At 42.9% G+C, this 22,115-nt stretch overlaps 1 protein-coding gene across 1 annotated transcript in view; it reads right to left on the bottom strand.

The window, feature by feature from the left end:
• Nucleotides 1-22,115, bottom strand: part of ass1 (argininosuccinate synthase 1) — a 52,460-nt gene that overhangs the window by 8,426 nt on the left and 21,919 nt on the right. Inside the window, exons 9-12 of the mRNA XM_076283264.1 lie at nt 14,264-14,354; nt 8,622-8,706; nt 8,204-8,268; nt 1,074-1,205 (exon numbers count right to left, since the gene is read on the bottom strand). Of these exons, the coding sequence (XP_076139379.1) occupies nt 1,074-1,205; nt 8,204-8,268; nt 8,622-8,706; nt 14,264-14,354 (373 nt within the window). The remainder of the gene's footprint in view (nt 1-1,073; nt 1,206-8,203; nt 8,269-8,621; nt 8,707-14,263; nt 14,355-22,115) is intronic.

Raw genomic sequence — 22,115 nt, 5'->3', positions numbered from 1 at the left:
TAAGCGGATTTTAATAGCTGCTCACATCGCATCCTGTTAGACATGTCCTAAGACAATATGAGACAAAATGGCTACAGGTGAGGCTGAAAATTCAGCAGATTTGCAAATCAAAATCATTGTCATTTGGACAAAACTGTTAACCCTTAAAGGTTAACCCATTTTCCAACATTCCCATCGGTGTGACGGTACACCTTTAAAGGAGAATTCCGGTGTGATATTGACCTAAAGTGTATTGAAACATGATACCGAGTGTGAACGTATGTTTCATAGCCCATCTCGGCTTGTCCCCTGCACTCCAAAATCTGGCGCTAGTTAGCCAATGCTACCAACAGCTTTTTCAATGGTGGTGCTTCGGCATCGGGCTAGCCATATGCAAATAAATCACTGTTTTACACCATTTACGAGGCTCAATGTATCTCCACGCTTCATTGGTAGACTTCCGAGGGCCATGACATTTAAAACGAGACATTGAGAACTTTGAAAAAGCACTGGTAGTTTACTTACAAGACGATTTATACAGACAGTATCTTCATGAAGTTTAGCGTTTGCAGCCATCTTGAATTTAGTCACGATAAGTCCAGCGACGAGTAAGAATGAACAGGTATGATAAGGGATCAGATTCCAAAAATAATTCAGTGGAAATGCATGGATTCCAGTTTCTTCCAGTAGCAGCAACTGGAATCCATGCATTTCCACTGAATTATTTTTGGAATCTGATCCCTTATCATACCTGTTCATTCTTACTCGTCGCTCGACTTATCGTGACTAAATGGAGATACATTGAGCCTCGTAAATGCTGTAAAACAGTGATTTATTTGCACGGCTAGCCCGATGCCGAAGCACCACCATTGAAAAAGCTATTGGTAGCATCGGCTAACTAGCGCCAGATTTTGGAGTGCAGGGGACAAGCAGAGATGGGCTATGAGACATACGTTCACACTCGGTATCGTGTTTCAATACACTTTAGGTCAATATCACACCGGAATTCTCCTTTAAGGGTTTATTACTTGATGTTGCCTGTAAGTCAAGTAAGTCAGTATAGAGGGCGTGGTGTAGTGGCGTGTGTAGTGTACCGTTGTAGAGGAGCTCGGAGAAGCGGATGCCCAGGCTCTGCTTGATGCGGCGCACCTCTCGGTCCATGGTGAAGGCCTCGATGTCCAGGTGAGCGTGGTACAGAATGGTGCCTCCAGGGGTCTCATAAATACCTGGGCACAAGCAAAGACACAGTTTGAGAACCAAAAACATATACTGAAAGCAGAATCACTGACGAGTTAAGATGAGCACTTATTTTTCTCATTCAGTTTCTTTCAATTAGCCTGGAAAATCCAAACTCATTTACAAAGTGAATAGAGTCTAGTGACTCATGATTGGGATTCCTTTCCAACACTTGCATCGCGACAGGCACTAACTTTTGAAATATCTGGTCCAGCCTTACTATTACATTGACCAGAGATTCCTAACATTACTTCCTACTTTGCCTAAACTTTACAAACTGACAATAAACAACATCAACAGTCAGGAAACAATGTATATGGGTCTATCTGCTGTAATTCTTTTTTTGATGTTTGCAGGTGTCGCTGCTACTATCTTCCCCTCTCATCGCTGGTTGGCCTGACATTTAAGAAAAATGAGTCTGAGGGAAACGTTAGTGAATTATCGAGTCCCAGACGTGTATCTCCCTGAAAGGAGATCAGGGATAGGCGGGGCCAGGATAGCTTTCAATACCATTACATTTACATTTGCTTGTTAGAATTCACAAGTGTGTCCACATCACACAAGTCTAACGCTTGACTTTGTCATTGACTTGCCTTCTTGCCTTCATCCTCTAATGAGGACCTGGTATGGAAGTATGGCTTAATCATTGCCTCGTTCGTTCCATTTTAGTTTTCTTTTTTTTAAGTATATTTTTTGGGCTTTTTATGCCTTTACTCAGATAGGATAGTGGAGACTGACAGGAAGTGAGTGGGGGAGAGAGTCGTGGTGGGATCCGGAAAGGACCACGGGGCGGGAATCGAACCCGGCGTACGGTGCAGGTGCCCCAGCCAGTCGCGCCACTGCTGGGGCCCCATTTTAGTTTTCTAAACACTCAACATGATGCATCATTAGCAGTACATAATTTGAGTGAATTCTCAAAAAAAAAAAAAAAAATGTACTAAATGACACGCTACTTTGAACCACTTCCCCTGATTATGGGGCCATCGAGGAAAAGCAGATGTGAATTGCCAATGAAGCTCTTTTCCTAAAAATATGTTTTTGGGGGCTTTTATGCCTTTAATCAGATGGGACAGTAAAGTGGGGGGATGTGGAATGTGGTGGGCTCAAGAAATGATATTGGATTCGAACCTGGGTTGTAGCCACTTACCCCCCCCCCCCCCGCCACACCCACCCACCCACCCCCACACACGCAGACACACTTCTGCCATAGAGCCTCTTTGGAAACACTGGTTGCCATTCAAAATCCTCCTCTATTGAGAGTGATATTTACTCCATTACTCCACCAATCACCATACACCATCTGTACTACCACCTCGTATCAGAGGCATACACTACAAAGACAGATTAGTGGGATGTCGAGTCTAACGCCAGAAGGGTGCTCAAATATGGCAAAGTCGATTGCTTGTGGCATGCATGTTTAGTTTTCTACATTTTATTTTTCACGTTTTTGTCGAAACATTTAAAATTCTTTGCTTTAAACTGTAAACACACAGGTTTCCTGTGTTTGTCGGATTTGAATGCACCTCTAGATTTAGGCACAACATGCCACCAATCTTTCTTCGTAGCATTCCCGTCTGCTGTAGCTCAAATCAACTGTCCTGCACTCATCATAACAGCCATCTTCCTCCTCCTCCTCCTCCTCCTCCTTCTGTGCTGAGCCCAGTAGATGCATTAGTCTGCTCTGGTCAGCTCCTGCGGTGGCAGCTCGTCTCAGCTGACAGCGCCTGGTAAATAACAGGGTAGCAGCCGTCAGCGGCCCATATGCAAGGCCGGGGCCGGCCTACCCTGCAATTTCCCCTCCACACGCACATCCAGGAACCCGGGCAAAATGGAGCTGTCACTCAGGCCACAGGGGAAGAGAGGAGAAAGGGAAAAAGGGGGGGGGGGGTTAAAGATAAAGACGCAAGGAGAAAGAGAAGCGAGAAACAGGGAGAGGGAGAGAGAAAGAGAGAGAGATGAGAGAAAGTAAGGTGGTAGTAGTGCTCTTAAAGCTGCTGCTGCTGCTGTTATCTCAGAGAGCAGTGGCTGTGCTTTCAGCTTTCCTGGTCCAATTTAGAGACACAGAGTAGACTGCAGTAAACAATGCCATATGATCTGAAAGTGCCTCAGATGTACTTCACAAAGTAGTGTGACCAGGGATGTGTTCATGAGGGGCTCAGTCGAAGAGAACATAAGAGCATGACAGTGTTGTCGTTTCACAAAACATGAGGCGAAGCCAGGCAATGGCTAGAGAAAAAAAGAGTGTGGATGAGGGCAGAGAGGAGACTAGACAGGAAATGACCAATCAGCAGATGGTCAAGAAACAGCAGAGGGAACCGAAACGATGAACCACAGATACTACTGATTCTCACAGCTAGCCACAGATGGCCACAACACGACTCAGAAGATCGCTCATCGCTGCTAACACCTAAAAGGGCGACATCTGATACACAAAGTCCAGCTTAAATCCATGCGGATTAAAGTAGGCAAGGTGACGGAAGTTGAGGTGAGGCTGGAGGGGTCTGTGGGGGTTAAGCGACAGATTGGGCCAGTTCCGTTATGAGAATCTGATAAAGCGCAGCCAAGCCTGCCCTCTAACTCTTTCTGCTCTTAGCTGTTAAAAAAGGAAGAGCTGAGCTCAGATTATAGACACGGCGGCGGCCTCGGGTATTAATCTTTTAAACAGGCTGCATGTCTGCAGGCCGCTCGTGGCGGAGTGGAGGGGTTGCAGGGGTTAAGGCCCAGGTTTCAGTGCTGCGTTGTTGTATGGAGCGTGGAGAGCGTGTGGGGACCCCTTTGGGGCGTCTGGCCTGCTCGCGCATAGGTAAAGAGGTCCAGTCACAGGTCCAAGCTAAGCCTCCCTGGCATTCTTTGGTGCAACCTAAACAGAAATCACCTACAGAAGGGAGGGGTAGGGGGGTGGTCAGGTAGGAATTAACCACAGGATTTAATACCTTAACACCTCAAAGTATTTGCAGATGCTCTTTCATGTGCCCTTTTATTTTCAAACACACACCTTAAGACTACAATCTGGACCCACAAACATATAAAGACGTGTTAAATGGGCAATGTTAGTGGTCATCAAAAGTACTCAAAGTCAACAATAGGAAGAGAAAGAGAAGGCAATCTGTTTTTCCTTTACCCAAATAGCCACTCTTCAAATCCAGTCTTTATACCCAATAATAATGACATTTATCTCAATTAGAAACTAGAAGGGCACTCAGAAAGTAAAGCCCTCCACCAAGGCCATACAGCTCTTGTCTATGCAAGTCTAACTTGACATATCAGTAACTGTCTTTTAGATGTCAAAATAAACACTGACTGTCCAATAACAATGACAAGAAGTGCATCATCCTTTCAGCAATCAGTTTGATATGGAAATTATACACTGCTGCATTAATTCAGTAATTCCATGTCATCAGAAGACCTACATGTTATTTCTTGAATTTCAAAGGCAGACAGAGATCTATAAAGAAATGCATTTCTAAGATTTGACCACAAGAGGGTACACCAGGTGTGAATGTCATATGGCATCAGTAGCGAAAGTGAAGGCCTGCGAGTTAGATCTGCTCCAAAATTCGACTATGCTTCACCTTTCCACCAAGTTTCATTGAAATTGGGCCAGTAGTTTTTTCCGCAATCCTGCACACAACAGACAGACAAACCTACCTGGTGGAGCCAATAATGTAGTAAAATTTAGAATACATTACATTTCCTTGTGTTCCATCTGCGCTACCTGGCACAATCCCAAAGTCACCCCACACACCTTTAGAGGGGCAGTCCTAAAATAGAGACAGCTGACTGATATACAAGGTCAATAACCAATAAAATTAGCTCCATGTCCTCTGTTGGTGCATCATCATAATCTAAGGAGCCTAAGGAGCTGTTGACCACTTTCTACTCAGCCATCATTCAGTCTGTCATCTGCACCTCTATCACTGTCTGGTTTGGGTCAGCCACCAAACGGGACAGGGCCAGACTGCAACGGACAATTAAGGCTGCAGAGAGGATCATTGTAGCTGACCTTCCCTCCATCCAGGACCTGTACCGGTCCAGGGTCAGGAAAATGGCAGCAAAAATTTCTGCAGAACCCTCACATCCTGGTCACAAACTGTTCAACCTCCTTCCCTCTGGTAGGCAATACAGGGCACTGTTCGCCAAAACAAGCCGACACAAAGACAGCTTCTTCCCCCAAGCACCCACCCTTACACTGAACAAAGTCTATCAACACTGTTCTGCTCATCTACCTCACGTTGTTATTCATACATTATCATTGCACTATATTTATATTTAAATCTTAAATCTCAGTCTATTCTGATATTGCACTATTCCTACCCTCTCTCTCAATTGTATATTGTATCTTGCCTGTGCTTATGCAAACCTGGCCAATAAAGCTGATTCTGATTCTGATCTAAACTGTAAATATTGATACTGTTCATAACTATAAATATAAATAATATTTGGAATAATTTGTGTGGGCAAGGATCCTAAATACTACATCTCTGTTCCCTGCTTTAAAAGGACAAAATATAAAAATCCTTTCAATCTTTTTCAATTTTTTTTACCTCCTTCTTTCCTTTTTTCCTCTGTTTCATGTCCATTTTGCATTATTAAATTTTTCTGACTTGCACGACCAAATACTAAGCTATACACAACACTTCTTCTACAGACAGCGCTGAGATGGGGGAGCGCAGTCGTTAATCACTGAATCCCCCAACTCAAGCCTCCCATCCCTGTGTGTGAGGAGAGAGACGGGCAGTCACACATAAAGCAGCGCCTCAGAGCCTCCTGTGGTCCTGTGGAGATCGCAGCAGAGGACGGCCTATTAAAGCTCAAGTACACTTCAAGCAGCAGCAGCAGCAGGAGTGTAGCAGCCTCTGAATAAATCCCTCTCTCCTGCGCTCCTTCTCTGTCTCAGTATTCCTTGTTCTTTCTCTCTCCTTCCTCTTTCTACCTTTCTCTCCATCTCTCTCTCTCCCTCTTTTTTTCTCTCTCTCTCTCTCTCTCACTCTCTCTTTTTTCTGTCAGGAACTGACAAGGACTGTTTTGTTCCCTCCACTGAATGACCTGTGAGTCTGCTCACGAAACACGCAAAGGACACACAAACAAACACGACACCCAAAGGACTGATTCAATCATATCTGTACCCCACCCCCCCCTTGTCACCCCAGTTGTGACCAGTCCCAGATGCCCTGCTCAACCCCGCTCCCTCTCAGTTTGTCTTGTGAAGCCTTCCTCTTCTCTGACAGGGCGCCTCGCACTGTTGTCACAGTCAGGAGGGGAGGACAGGACAGGAGGAGATGAGAAGAAAGAGAGAGAGAGAAAGAAAGAAAGAAAGGTCTTGTCTTTTGTGCGGCCAGGAGAAAGAAGTGCAAGAGAAAAAAAAATGAAAAAGGACAAGCTTCAAATTTTTTCCTCAATTTGTACCTGCCAGTCAGACATGGTGACAGAGTAGGCCCTCTGGTCGAGTCAATTTGCCAATCAGGGGGGCATTATGATGTGTGTGTGTACGTCTGTATGTGTGTGTGTGAGTGTGTGTTTGTGTGTGTGAGGGAGTCAGCCTGATCCATTCAGTCACTGTCACACGCTGTCAGTACGATGACAGCAAGAGACCAATACTTACTGCAACCTCACTGGAGGAGGACACAGAAGAGGGGATGGAGAAGGTGTGGACTTTGCACACACAGATGGGGGGATGGAGAAGGTGTGGACTTTGCACACACAGATGGGGGGATGGGGGGAGGCTGAAGAGAGAGAGGAGAAAGAAAAAAAAGAAAGGAGCAGGAACCCAGCTGTAGAGGAGAGGAAGCAGCCATGGTTAGGCCAACGACTGATGATGGAGAGGGAGGGATGTTGACAGGGTCAGAGCACCTCGACCCATCTGAAGGGACACGGACAAACACCCACAAGGCAGTCAAGCAAGCAGCCAGGGGTCAACACAGCAATCAGTGTGTGTGTGTGTGTGTGTGTGTGTGTGTGTGTGTGTGTGTGCACGCGCGCACACACGTGTGGGAGTTCACAGAGCGCAGTGATAAGCAACCTCCATCAGACATGATCATATGCTTGACAAGCTGTAACTCCCAAAAGAAAAGATTCAAATAAAGCACAATTTCCTTGCTCAGTCAAATGGCGACTGTGAATGGTTTTGTGAAATGGCGTTCTTTCACCATAGCAAATGTCTTGTTTTCTTTTCCAGTACTTTCTTGCTCCTGTCAAGCATACACTCCCACATCTGCATGAATAAGTGGTTTCGTGAATGAATGAAAGAATGAAAAGAATGAATGTACAATGTTCACAAATCACTTTAAGTCACAACCAGGTGTTGGCATTATTTTATCTTGGATGGATGGATAAATAGTTTGATAATAGTCTTTGACACTGTGTAGTTCTGATCAGGATGGACCCAAAAACAGCAAGCAGCTCCAGACCCCCCCCCCCCTCCCCCCTCCCCCCTCCCCATCGTACACTGGCTACATGGAGGGTCTGTTTGTAAAGACACAATATCTAACTAGTGGCACCAGGCACAGTTTAGAAGGCCTTGATTTTGAAAGAGGCAATTTTCCCCAGAAGGCAGAGAGTGTCATTGTGGAGACAGGGGTGTGCATGCATACTGTGTAATGGGCTTCATTTGGGCTTCGTTGGGATGGTGGTGCGACTGCAGTGTGACATTCAGGAGAGTCAGCATCCACGCTACAACACAGCTGGCTTTCAGTGCTGAATGAGATGGGTGCTGAGACAAATGCCAGCACAATTATCTACTCACACTTTCTCAGTGTGTGTGTGTGTGTGTGTGTGTGTGTGTGTGTCTCTGTGTGTATGCACGTGTGTATTCCAGTATATGTCTGTGTCTATGTCTGTGTCTATATCTGTGTGTGTGTTTTTGTGTGTGTGTGTGCTGGCACCTGCTGTGGTGTCCCAACAGCATTTTCCGGCTACAAATCACACACAACAACATTACACAATATTAACCACTGTCTGGTGGTTAATGTCTGGTGAGCAGTGAACCCACCTCTGGACTTCATTCCGATGAAGCGGTTCTCCACGATATCGATTCTGCCGACACCATGCCTCCCACTACAGGGCAGACACCAGGGACAGAGGCAGAGACAGGTGATCAAAAAGAGGTAGTTACCTAGTTAGTTAATTAGTCAAGTCAAGTCAGATTTATTTGTATAGCGCATTTAACATGCACAGAGTGCAACCCAAAGCGCATCACATATAAGACATTGCTAGCTCTCTGCTTTGTTTGAACATCAACAGAAGTGACGTATCCCCGTTATCGCTGATACAACCTTTAACAACAAGTATGACCATTTGCTGGACAGATCAAATCCCTGAGAGAAGGATAGATTACTATAGATTACAATACAGTTACACAGAAGGACGGACAGGACGGACAGTCCATCTGCAGTGTGAACTCTACTGACCCGATCTCGTTGAGGTAGGTGAAGATCTCGAGGGGAGTGTCCTTGGATTTGCCATCCTTCAGATGGGACACCTTGACTGGCACACCTGTGAAAGACAGGAGAGACTTTTAAGCCACCTGGCACAGAGGCTCCAGCAACGCAGGCCACAACCAGGCACCCAAAACTCCCCAGCACCGCACATCCTACTCCACCGCTTATGAAGTCACCCCCTTGAGGAAAGTGTTTTTTTTTTTTTTTTTTTGGGAGAAAATCCCATGCCAAACCACAACGGAGCTATGAACTCTCAAAAAATGACTAACACAACACAAGGTTTTTGTGTGAAAAAAGAGGGGGAAAAAAACAGATGCTTGCATTACAATACATTTCAATAGAGCTATACACTCACACAGTGACCAATGGAGCACAAACATTTTGGGTGACAGTGGGAGTATGAATGCCTGGCAATACAATGAAGCTATAGACTTACACAACGGCCAATAGAACATAACGTTTAGAGCGCTGAGGTTTTGCATTCTATTGGTCACTTAGAGAGTTCATAGTGCTCGAATAAAAAGACCGCGGGTAGAGAATAAGAAGAGCGGAGACTGAGGAGAGAAAGGAAGGAGAGAGGGAGGGAGAGAGAGAGAAAGAGAGAGAGACAGAGGGAGAAATGAGAGGGGCTTGAGAGTCTAACCAGACAATACCTCAATGGCCTGGGACAAGAACAGCTCATAAATGCAAAAGCCCTGTTCACTCTGAGGGCTGTGAAATCACGGGCAGGACCTTCCCTAATGCAATTACACACCTAACCATTGCTCCACTGTACTCAGCGTACAGAGCAGGAGTAGGAGTAAGCCTGGTAATGAGTGTGTGTGTGTGTGTGTGTGTGTGTGTGTGTCTCTCTGTGTGTGTATGTGTGAAAATGTGTGAGTGGAAATGTGTAGGTGTGTGAGTGTGTGTGTGTGTGTGTGTGTGTGTGTGCGTGCGTGCACCTCAGAATAAATGGGACAGGATGGCAGGGAAAGAGAGGAAAAAGCAAGATGTCTACATAAAATGAAACAAAATGAAACCAAATGCTAAAATACCACCACAAACCAAAGTCAAACTAATACAGGAAAGACATAACAATGAGAAAAGAACAGAAGAGCAAAGAAGACAACCTACATGTGGATCACATACAGTTCCTTGACATAAAGTAGACTCACAAACACACACATTCACATACCCAAAACACAGACACACACAGAAACACAGACACACACAGAAACACAGACACACACACACACAGAAACACACACACACACACACACACACACACACACACACACACACACACAGAAACACACACACACACACATACAAAACCCTGGCTGGGGACACCCAGGTTTTCGCCAGCCTTTCCTCATGGGCACACACTCAACACACTGCCATAAATAAATCACTGTCAATAGGCGGCTTATTCACGGGCCCAAGTGAGCATCGTCGGGGCCAGAGGTGGAGAGGGCCTAACAGACAGACACTGGGCCTGAGCCTGGTGGGGTGGTGGTGGTGGGGGTTGCAGTGAGAAAAGATGGGGAGGGAGAAGGGAGAGAATCTTTTGAAGAGAGAGAGAGAGCTTGGGAAAAAAAAAAATAAGAAAAAGACAGAGTGAGAGAGAGAAAGAGAGAGGGAGAGAGAAAGAAAGAAAAAACTGCTGATAAGTTCTCTATCCCTTCATCTGTCCAATCCTTCATTTGCATTTAGCATGCTTGCAGTTGCCAATCAAGCCACCCGTATGTGCGAGAAGAGAGAGAGAGAGAGAAAGAGGGTGAGACAGGGAGTGAGAGAGAAATATAAAAGGCGCGTTTCTGCTTGCCTTTGAGTGGCACAAGCAGTGTAAGCCCTGTTCGAGTGACACGTAAAGGGACTTGACAAATATTTTCAGACAAGGCCTTTTGTCGGCCCGACCCCCCTTCCCATATGGCCCTGCCCCCACGGCTCGGAAGAGCAGAAGAAGAGGAGGAGGAGGAGGAGAAGGAGGAGGAAAATACTCCCAGGGCCAATGCGAGGCCGTAGGAGATAGCAAGGCCCTGCCTGTGCCCCAGCCACAAAGACCTCCGCTCCCCCAAATAGTTAATAATTAGATTAAAAGTTCAAATCAATTAAAAAGCAGGGGTGTGAAGGAACGAGAGAGCAGGAGGGGAGGGGCAGGAAAGCGCGGGAATGCGAGGGAACTCTCTCTCTCCCTTTCTTTCTCCCTCACTCTCTCTCTCTCTCTCTTACTTATGAGGGATCTATCGATACTGATGTGCATTCACTTGGGCTTTCTTCTCTTGCTGCTTTTGCGTATAATGCCCAGAACAGTGCAGACAATGGGACAGCAGACACAGTTGTTGGAAAAATTACTCCAGTACATTTTTGCTCTCTTTTTCTAGTAAGTAGAAAATGGGGTGTGTGTGTGTGTGTGTGTGTGTGTGTGTGTGTGTGTGTGTGTGTGTGTGTGTGTGTTGGGGGGCCAAGAGTTTTCTTGCGTAGTTAAAATTCTTTTTTTTTTTTTTGTTCAAAGAATGTCTGGGGCTGTCTTTAGGAAGGGTCTGAGAAAACAGGCGCAGTAAAAAAGCGAGGGAAACGAAAAAGAAAATAAAAGAAAGGAAAGGAAAAGAATGAAATAAAACATCCAAGTGCAGGTCTTTTGCAGGAGGGAGGACAGAGGGTGGGTTTGGGTTGGGGGGGGGGGGGGGTCTTTTGTGTAAACCACTAAACCAGCTTTTCTCCTTCCCCCTTAAATGGGCCGGGGGTTGGGGTTGGTGGGTGGGTGTATAGGGTGGCCACTAAAATATCTATGAATACTGATCAGAAATGTGCTCGGATCCAGCGTAGCCTTCTTAGGGGACACAATGACATTGCTGTTAGATAAAATCACATTACCAGTTCATTGGGGTGTCCATTGACCGCCTGACACACTAAGGGCTTAACATTTATGCATGCATTCCCGGGCGCTAGTTTGTCATGAAAATAACACTTTGTTGAAAGGTTAAAGGGCCATCTTATGTGTGGGACAAATATTAGCGTGTTATAGAAATCTCAACACTTCCCACTTTCAGCAAAGAGTCTCTACGTTTTTCCTTATTAGCTCTATGTGCTTTTATTGTTATGGGATTGTTTTCTACACACACACACACAGGGAGAGAGAGAGAGAGAGAAACACACACAAAGGAAGTCGAGTGATTGTTTTAATTTTTGAGGAAGTCTGCCCTGTTTGTACCTGCAAAGTGGTGGATTTGGAGATTATCGTTTTTTTTTTTTTAATTTGATGACATGACATTTTGTATATAATGTAACTTTAGTATTACTTTTGAGTGAGAGGGTGCATATGCTATTGACAACTAGGTCATGAGAGAAAACAACCATTTAGGCAGTCTGAGATCTACAAGTTTTCAACAAGAAAAACAAAAACAATGCTTGAACATTCTATTTTGTTCCCAATCTACTTCCGCTTCATTAAAGGACCATTATGTAGGAAATAATGGAAAATAAACTGTAACCATTCCAAAAATGATCACCATATGTGTCAGAGAGTAAGGAAACACGATGAATTGAAGTAATGGCTTATTTGACAACATTACTCTAACCCGTAAAACCCCGTAAAACCTATAAAAAAAAAAAGAGTTACGGGGCAGAATCTCTTGGAATTTTCTCTTATGTTTTGAACGATTAATTCTAGAATAGCGTATTAATAATTGGCTAGCGCGTCCTCCTATATGGGTTGCCAAATTAGCAAAGGCCAACTGTCAACAGCTGTCATTTGTAGTCATGAACGCCTACGAAAAGGAAATTTCCAAAATTAAAACAAGAAACAAATTAAGTGGACATCGGAGGAGCTTCCTGAGATGGTGACGTCTTCGTCAAACGAAGAATATCAAGTCTGACGCAGAGCTGGCCATATTTCTCCACAACATAGCCTAGGACCTCACACTCACACACTACAAAAATGGGACTAAAGATACAAATGAGATAGAAGAAGGGCATCAGAGAATGCCGCCTTTGGCAAACACCAAGTGCTGTTTCATACAACATTAGTAAATGTGAAACCAAATTCACGACACGCAGGTTCTTTCTTTTGCCCGTGCTAACAGGCCGGTAGTTATGCGCAGTCCTGCTAACTGACCAAGATAGACCAACCAACTAGCAAACAAACAAACAAACTAAACATATAACCTCCTAAGCGGAGAGAATAACACAAACCATTAAAGAAAACAAATCTTATGACGCACAAGTACATAGTCAGGCAAGCACAGCAGTGAAGGAATGTGGGGACATGTCCTGTGTGTGGTCCTAACACAGTCACAGGGCCAGAGGGCCTTGAGGTTTGGGGTTTGGACGGCACAGGACTCTAGGGATGCTCATTCATTTTCTAGACTTAAAAAATACAGTTGATTGAATTGAATTTAAATATAATGAAATGGAAATAGACATTTAAAACAAAAAAAAATCATGTTTTCAAGTTACCATTGTGAAGCAAAAGGCAGTGCTAAGTTTATAACTCAAGACAAATGAGAGCATTGTTGCAAACTGAAATGCAGCAAAATAATCATTACATCTCTATTATGTTGTTTTCATCATTGCTGGAAGTCATGGTTGATGATTAATCAATTAATTTGATTCATTACACAGCCCTACAATACTCCACAACACTTTACAGTAAAATAGGGGCTTTGACTGCTGTGATGTGGGCAGAGCTGGACAGTAACGGAGTACATTTACTTGAGTACAGTACTTGAGTACAGTTTTGACGGATCTGTACTTTACTCGAGTATAATTTTTGGGGAGTACTCATGACTTTACTCAAGTACATTTGAGAGGCAAATATTGTACTCTTTACTCCACTACATTTCTATCCATAGCCGTGAGTACCCGTTACTACTTCTAAAAAAAAAAAGGAAAAAGCAAAAATCTCGGAAACCCTCAATTTGCTGTTTCCCTCTCAAACGTGATTGGATTTTGCAGGCGCCACTGATTGGGACAGCCTATCAGCAATCACATCAGCTTTCTGCCAAAGTCAACTCCATGGTTAGATTTAGATAAGAGATGAAACCATGGACGAAACAATGCATGAAGACGCAAAAGGTCCATCCCGGGAATGTGCCAACCTGTGGCCCCACCTTGCCAGACTATTTCAATTTTCTGAACAAGTTAATGATAGTTTTCACTTCAAATGTTTCAATTACAAAATAGTATTTTGTATTTGAAATACGTATTTTAAATACATGTATTAGAAATACTGCCCATCCCTGGCAACATGGTAAAAATATATAAATTACTTGATTTTACTTTCAATTCCTTTTACATTCTCCAAGGTATTAACATTAACATTTTTCATAACTCCATGTAGGATGTTTCTGTACATAAATGTAAGCACTGTGGCAGTAGTAATGCAATATTTAGAAAATTTACTCTTGTACTCTTGATACTCAAGTACTTTTAAAAACAAGTACTTCAGTACTTTTACTTAAGTAGACATCTGACTGTTGTACTTTTACTTGTACTTGAGTAAAATTTAGCAAAGGGTATCTGTACTTTTACTCAAGTAATGAAGCTGTGTACTCTGTCCGCCTCTGGATGTGGGTTAGATCAGGAGGGTATCATCGTCAAACACAGATAGACAGACACACACACACACATACCTTTTCTGAACTCGAGTTCGATCAGATCTGGGGAGTTGGGAGTGTCTTCTGGGTTCTTGGTCATTAGGTAGAGATCAGATGGAGCGTGGCTCTGAAATAAAATCACAGAATGAATGAACGAATTAATTAGTGGACTAATGAATGAACAAATTAGTCATTGAATGAGCGATCGAATTAATGAACGAATGAATGAGTCAATAATTAAATAATAAAATAGGGGAACAACTGAGGAATATAAAAATAACTACAGTTGACTGGTATTGTTTTTTTTTTTTTTTTTTCTTTTTATTTGTTTGTTTGGCTTCCTGTATGGATCTTTTGTGCATATTACTACCCTGTCCTAGAGTCATCATTATTTGGTCTCAGACAGAATTTGACTATTTGTTTCAATGCCACTGAAAAGTCAGACTTATACATCTTATCGTTTTATGAACATGGATAAAATGTTCTCAGGGCTCCAGACTAACTTTTTGCACTGGTTGCACTGGTGCGCCTAACTTTTTTTCTTAGGTGCACCAGCACAAAAGTTAGGTGCACTCAAATTTTCAACCACATCGCATTTAACACCGCAGCAGGTTCACTTTTTTTCCTTAATTACTGTCCTATATAGGTTGTCCTATGACTTATGATTTACAATTCTACAAGAAAAGCAACTTAATGAAGTGTTGGTGCTTTAAGTGCTTCACTGATCTGAAATTTAAACTTAAAAAATCTCAAGATGAATTAAATAAAAATAACAGTGAGTAAACAGTGCACGTCTTTTAAGGGCTTCAAACTGCACATCTAATGGCTCAATGTCTTACATACTATCCTTCATGATCTTTAGGCCTTGGCTAAACCAGCTCGCCATGCTAGCATCTTCCATAGAAATGTATTTGAGCACAATTTAAAGAGATGTTCCAAGTAGCCTGGGGGATTTTTATGTGATTTTGCAATGATGATTACAATAATCATTTGACAGTCCCACAATGCAATTTACTTTTTAATTTTAGTATTTTTAAATTTTCAATAAGAACATCACTATGGTTAATGCAGTAACAATATGGTAGGCCTATTATTATAGGCTATTGCAATGACTTGCCATGCTCGATCTAAATGTGTCCATTCAATTCACCGTACACAATGACCACAGTTATACATGCAGGGAATATTCGGGCTTTAAATGTAGCAGCGATATTCGGTTTGTGCTAAATACCGGATTAAATTGATTGATGCAATCAGAATGAGTTTACACAACTCGCGCGCAAAACGAATATTGCTGTTGAAAACCGGGTTACTCCCTGCATGTCCCATGCACGGTCAATGACGCACTCCTTTTTTCGGCGATATAGTATCTCTGTCGTTCGCGAAGGCCTTGTATGCATTGTTCGCAATTTTAAGACTTCTTTTCATCTGCAATGACTCCTATAAATTTGGCGCAAGTGGCATTCCTGTACGTCGGGTTTACGTTCAAACTATTTTTCTGGTGAATAATTATTTCGGACTGAACTTGGTGAAGGGAAGTTTCACTAGGCCTACCTATCGTAGGCAACGATAAACTTGATCATCATCTCGTACTCGTCTGATCGGTTTGCTGCTGCCAGCCGCCGAAAGGCAGTGGGGAGAGGGGACATTTATCTCGGCCTATGTGACCACACTGTAATGCAACTACATCCACTCTGTTTATCTGACGGACCTCTGACCTCTCTCTCTCTCTCTCTCTCTCTCTCTCTCAATAGGAACCATAAAATAAATAAAACATGATCAGTCTCATATGGTCCAGTTTAGCCTGGCTATTTATCTGGGCTAGAAGTGAATATAGCCTAACGTCCCTCAAAGTTCTGTGGCACTTTAAAGTTGGAACATCTTCTGATTGCCTGCATTTCCGATATTACAAATGGTAAAAACATTAATAAAACATGTCAAAATGATGTAAAGGGGACTGTATGGGTCACAACAAGGGTTTGTGCGATGTGCGATGGAGGAAGGGGGGGGGGGGATACACCAGCCTTGAAATGCCATCAAGATGTAAGTGAAATGACATCAAAAAATCAATGTCCCATTTTTCCCCTCTGTTTGGTTTCATTTTCCCCCAAGCTGCCCTTCACAGCAGGGGGCCACAAGACAGAGTGATGCACCCAGAGATGGAGTCAGGACCACCTCCCTTTCCAAAAAAAGTCTCTCTCTCTCACACACACACACACACACACACACACACACACACACACACACACACACACACACAAAACCACATCTACCTCTGATCCCACTATAGAAGAAATGCGCCCAAGCGCAAAGAAATGCTATCCACAACCTCAAAATAAAGAAAAAAATAAACACTGGAAATTGAAATGGGGAATGAGGTCTCGTCAACACTCCAACATGTCCCTCTTCAGGTGATAAGTCGAACTGGCCTTGACAGGTAACCATTGAATTGCTTTCTGTTGGGTGAACGGCCATTTTTGCCTTTCCTCCAAACGTAGTCTGAGGCCCATGGGACCGGGAGGAACACATGGGGAAACATTAGTTCACGCTAGGCAGGCAAGAACACATTTGCACTTTGGCAAAAACGGACATAGCGCATCCATGGATAAGGCTCTGAGGGTGATGAATGCTGGATGGTGCTGACAGGCCCCCCGGCAATTAGGAGGCATCTGGAGGGGTGGAGACGGCCATTGCTGCCCCGTGAGCTGAAGCAAATTGCAGGGAGGGGATGAAAACTATGCAAAATAACCACCGGGTGCATTTAAATGGAAACCTTTACCAGACAAATATTGCCGTCGAGCAATAACTAATCCAGACGCCGTGATGAGTCCCAATCGTCACTTTCCTTTTAACTAAACACTGAAATTGCCCTGCCCGGTGCATCAGACTCCCTGGATTTTACGCCTGGGTGCCCTGGCGGGATATGAGGAAAAGAATCGGGCCAAAGTGACAGGCCTTAAAAGGAGTTTTTTTTTTTTATCTTTTTCTTTTTTTAAAAGAGTCCCTGTCAGAGGGCCACCCCCCCACCCCCCACCCCGTAGGCACTCTGCATACATCCATACAGCTACAGCTTTTCCGATTTTGTGCATCAGACGCACAATTCTGTGAAAACGGTTTAAAGAAATCATCCACTGGGCCTACCTGCAAGTCATCAATATTAGACTATAAACTATTAGCTCTAGCTCTGTGACTTGTGTCTGACTTACAACATAAGTGAAATCTGAGGTTATTAAAAACCTGTATTCCTATTGTGGCCAATTACTTCAGTAGGTAAGAATTTCCAATATTCCAACATTCATGTAACATATGAACCATTCAGTCAAATCGAAATCACGACTAGGTAACCACTTGCTTTAAAATGTTGGACATCTGCAAACAACCTTGCACAGATGTGCTCGCTCGGTGTGGCATCCGAATAGGGACAGCCAGGTCTCACCCAAAAAAAAACAAAATATAATGTAATATATTAATATATATATTAGGGCTGTCAAAATAACTGATTAATTTTGATTAATTAATTTGAGAAAAAATAACTGATTAAAAAAAATAACGCAGATTAATCGATTCCGTGTGACCTTTGACCCCGAGCCATTCTAGTCAGTAACCATTAGACTGTAAATTAAAGGAGAGAGAAGAAAATGTGCTGCCTAGATCATTGATTGGAACATTTACTTTTAAAAAACGGCCTGATGTTGATAAAAATAAAGTGTTGATTAAAATAAAGCCCTCTGCAATGTCTGCAGCAAGGAATTTGCATATCACCGGAGTTCATCAACTCTAAAGTCGCACATCAATGCAAAGAAATAGTGTTGACATTCAGGGGAGTGTTAATTTATTTTCATTGTGTCCCCTAGGTTATATCTGTGGCCTGAAATGCCTTGTATGTGAAAAAAAAACTTCTTCCACTTTTGAATTGATTTCCTCAGCATATTAGGTCATATCATAGATTATTATGGCCATTATTTGAACAGTGAAAATAATAATAAAAGAGTTTTTGAACTTTAATGTCACTAATGCTGATTATTCAATGATTCATTTGAATTTAAATATTTAAAATACTTTCACAGCAAAAAATATATATGCGATTAATTTAGATTAATTAATCACAGAGTATGTAATTAATTTGATTAATTTTTTTAATCGATTGACAGCCCTAATATATATATATATATTACTGCTGCAATAGTTGTACTTTCCATTTTGTGCATGCCGTGGACGGTGTTTGGACTTGTGGACTGTCCGGACGGTCCGTGACAGACTTTGAGAGCCTGATAGTGAGAGCATAAATGCAGTCGTACCATCACGGACTACAGTACCTGACCTCACTACAGTAATGTGTGTGTGACCCACAGATATCCTTTAAGTTCACTATTCATCAATTATCAATGTTAATCATACCTACACCCCCTCCCCTTGACCTGTATGATTCACATGGGTCAAATCTTTAGGTCGTAAAATCCTAAAGTCTGAATACTGTAATACTTTATCCAAAACTCTATGAAATCAAAAACACAGAGAGAAAAACACACACATGTGGAAAGAGGGGTAGGAATAGAGTTGTTCGGAGAGAAAGAGGGAGAGGATAACTTGTTCAGATCAATGCATTTCAATTCCAACCCACCGCAGGTGGGCCTTCCCATGTCATATCAATCTGGAAAAAAGCGAGTGAGAGAGAGAATGAGAGAGAGAGTGATAGAGAAAAAAAGCGTGATGAAGTGCAAGAGAAAGAGTGTATTGATGGCAAATGGGCCGTGAACCGCGGCGTTGTGTCACTACATCGGACTGACGTTTGCCGGTTCTCCACTTGGCCTTGGCGCTCGCTACATTGTTGGGACAGAGAGAGAAAGCGAGAGAGAAAGAGAGAGAGAGAGAGAGAGAGAGAGAGAGAGAGAGACAGAGGATGATAGGCCGCAGAATGATCCCCGAAGCACTGGAAAATCTCTGTCTTTCCACACGTTAGCTGCCTCATTGCCTTTCAATCAAATCTCAGAGGTGAAAGGGCAAAGTGCAGAGACAGAGGGAGACAGGAAAGACAGAGATGGAAGGAGAAAGAGAATTGAGGAACAAGACAGGAGGAGGAAAAGAAGTAGAGAGAAAGAGAGGCATGGAGAGAATGGAGCAACAGAGAGAGAGGGAAAATGAGAGGGAGGGAGTGAAATTATGTGCAATAGAGAGGGAGAAAAGAGGGGGAAAGAGAGGTAGGAAGAGAGGGGAAAAGAGAGAGAGAGAGAAAATGTGCAATAAGAGAGAGAGGGGGGAAAAGGAAGAGATGAAGGAAAGAACTGTGGAGGAAGATAGGAGGGGGAAGGAGGGAGAGAATGGAAGATTGCTTGATCACTGACTTGGAAGTGAGACTTAAATGACTGTGTTTTCTGGTCTAGCCTCCCTCTTCTTTTAGACACAAGTCATAAATATGGTAAACAGAGGCAAGGATTAGAATTTATAATTAGCATTTTTTTACACACAACATTTGGTTAAAATGCACGATTGACTGAGTTCCAGATATAGACATTTTGAATCCCAGAAGATTCTGTAAATGTCAATCTTTCTCTCTTGTACAGAAAATGTATGACAGTATTGATCAAAAAGAGCCGATATTTCCTATACTATAGTTTCAAAACAAAACACTCCAACAGATTCCTGTTGGGCCCCTTATTCATGAGTGAGTTTTTGCAGGTTTAGGTATTTTCGGCGACTGTAGAGCTCCCTCTAGAGTCGCAATATACAGTATTTATATTTTACTCTGCTGTTGTAAATAGCAAACTTCTTGTGACTTATCCTCCCTGTACACAAGTAAAAAAAAATGATTTTGTTGTGGAGGTGAAGGATTAACAACAGGCAAAAACTATCTCCAAAGAGCTATATCTACTGACGAGGTAATGTTTCACGATTCTTGTGAGATTTGTCTGGCCGCCGTTCTTGAAGTTGCATGGCTGGTTTTCTCGGTAGCGACGTCTATGCTGTCTATGCTGCATAGCTATGCTAGGTGAACGATTTGCCTAATACAAGTTTGTTTAGCATCAAATTGGCTATGTGAAGTTGAAAGTCTTTAGTGTACCTTTAACACCTCAACAGAGAGACATGGATCAGCCATTTGCCAACAATGTGTCTAACTGTGGTCATTGTCCAAGTCACACAAGTTTACAACTCTGGGGTTACACAAGGAGAGCAAGACACACGCGCACACACACACACACACACACACACACACACACACACACACACACACACACACACACACACACACACACACACACACACACACACACACACACACACATCCGGTCCCTTTGGGCAGAGAGGCCTTGGGCTCATCCATAAAGTAGCCACTGACTCAGAACTCATTTCCTCTCCTGCTCGGCCTCTGTGGCAGCAGCACTTCTGGACCCCCAGTGTAGCCCCAACAGGTCGGACGCAGCCGACGGGTTTCATCTGATCAAAGGTCTCCTTCTGTTTACCAAACAACAACGCTCCAGCCCTGCGCCTTGCCTGCACCAACCCACCCCAGAGAGAGGGTGGCACACACACACACACACACACACTTATCCCTGGCTCCAGGGAGTTTAGTGAGGGGATCTCGTTTTAAGCACTGTTGTGCTGACTGGCACCCAGCTCCAGGCCATGAACACTTGTCAAGAGGGTCAGAGAGGGAGGACAAGTGATAGAGAGAGAGAGAGAGAGAGCAAAAGGAGAGATAGATAGATGGAGTGAGAAAACAAATGATATAATGATAAGAGCGATAGAACGATAGATAGAACGATAAGATCGGTAAAACGAAAGATAGAATGACAAGAGTGCCAGAACGATAAGAGCGATAGAACGAGTGAGAGTCGATAGAGATAGATAGATAAGTAGATAACATAGAATGATATAGGTAAGTAGACAGACAAAAAATAGGGAAACAAACACTGTCTTGTCAAGAACCATTTAAATCTTCATTTAGCATACAGAAAAAAACGTACGCTTCCTCCTTGCTATATTTATTATCATCTTCCATGTAGCATAAATTACAGAAACATTGTTTGAAATAACATACCAGAGACATTAAGAAAATATTTAGGCCTAGTATCATGCAGTTGGTAGCACCAGGGCTTAAAGCAAGGACATTTTTTGTGCCTGAAGTTAGGCTATCAGACATTTTTAAAGATCTAATATTACATAGGATAATTGCCTACTTTTTAACAGTTAGCCTTTTATAGCTAATGTACTCTTACAGGGCTTCTGCAGGGTTAAATCAGTCAAATTTAAGACTTTTTAGGCCTTTTGATGACCATTATGATTTAAATGTATGACCTACACGAATTACAGAAAATAATTCCCGTTCAAAATGAAAAACAAATAGGAGTTTGTGCGGATTTCTGTGAAAGTCTGGCGATTAAATCCTTCAGACAAGTCTGTTTGCTGCACTGCCGCAAGGACCTTGTAGTTCTGGCTAACACTCAGATTCCTCAGACAGAACTACAACAAGCAGAACGAATGAATGCCGCCGCCAGCGCATTTTTCAGGGGAAAAAGGCGATGGTAGAATCAATGAATGAACACGTGTATAAATTTAAGACATGACTAAATGTGATTTATGACCTTGTATGGAAAATCCGGACATTTCTATGACTTTTTAAGGCCAAAATACTTTTTATTAAATGTAAGACTTTGTTATGACTTTTCATAACCCCATGGAAACCCTGTTTTATTTATGCTTTAAGGCTGTTGTGCAGAAAAAAGCTTATGCTAGTGTGCCACCTGCCATAAATCAATACAATTTGTAAAGGCAATGTAATTCTAACCGGTTACCATTTAGAGAGGCCTTAGAACACTGGAACAGGAACTGAAAATGTATGTTTTTACACAAACAAACTAAAATGAATACAGGGTTCCCACTCAAAGTAAAA

The sequence above is a fragment of the Alosa pseudoharengus genome, unplaced genomic scaffold (assembly GCF_046254945.1).
Source record: "Alosa pseudoharengus isolate Yale_2024_CS ecotype anadromous, Long Island Sound unplaced genomic scaffold, YU_APseudo_1.1 YU_APseudo_1.1_scf_14, whole genome shotgun sequence".
Lineage (NCBI taxonomy): Eukaryota > Metazoa > Chordata > Actinopteri > Clupeiformes > Clupeidae > Alosa > Alosa pseudoharengus.
The sequence above is the reverse complement of the archived record's forward strand: the minus strand, read 5'-3'. Positions and strand labels throughout refer to the sequence as shown.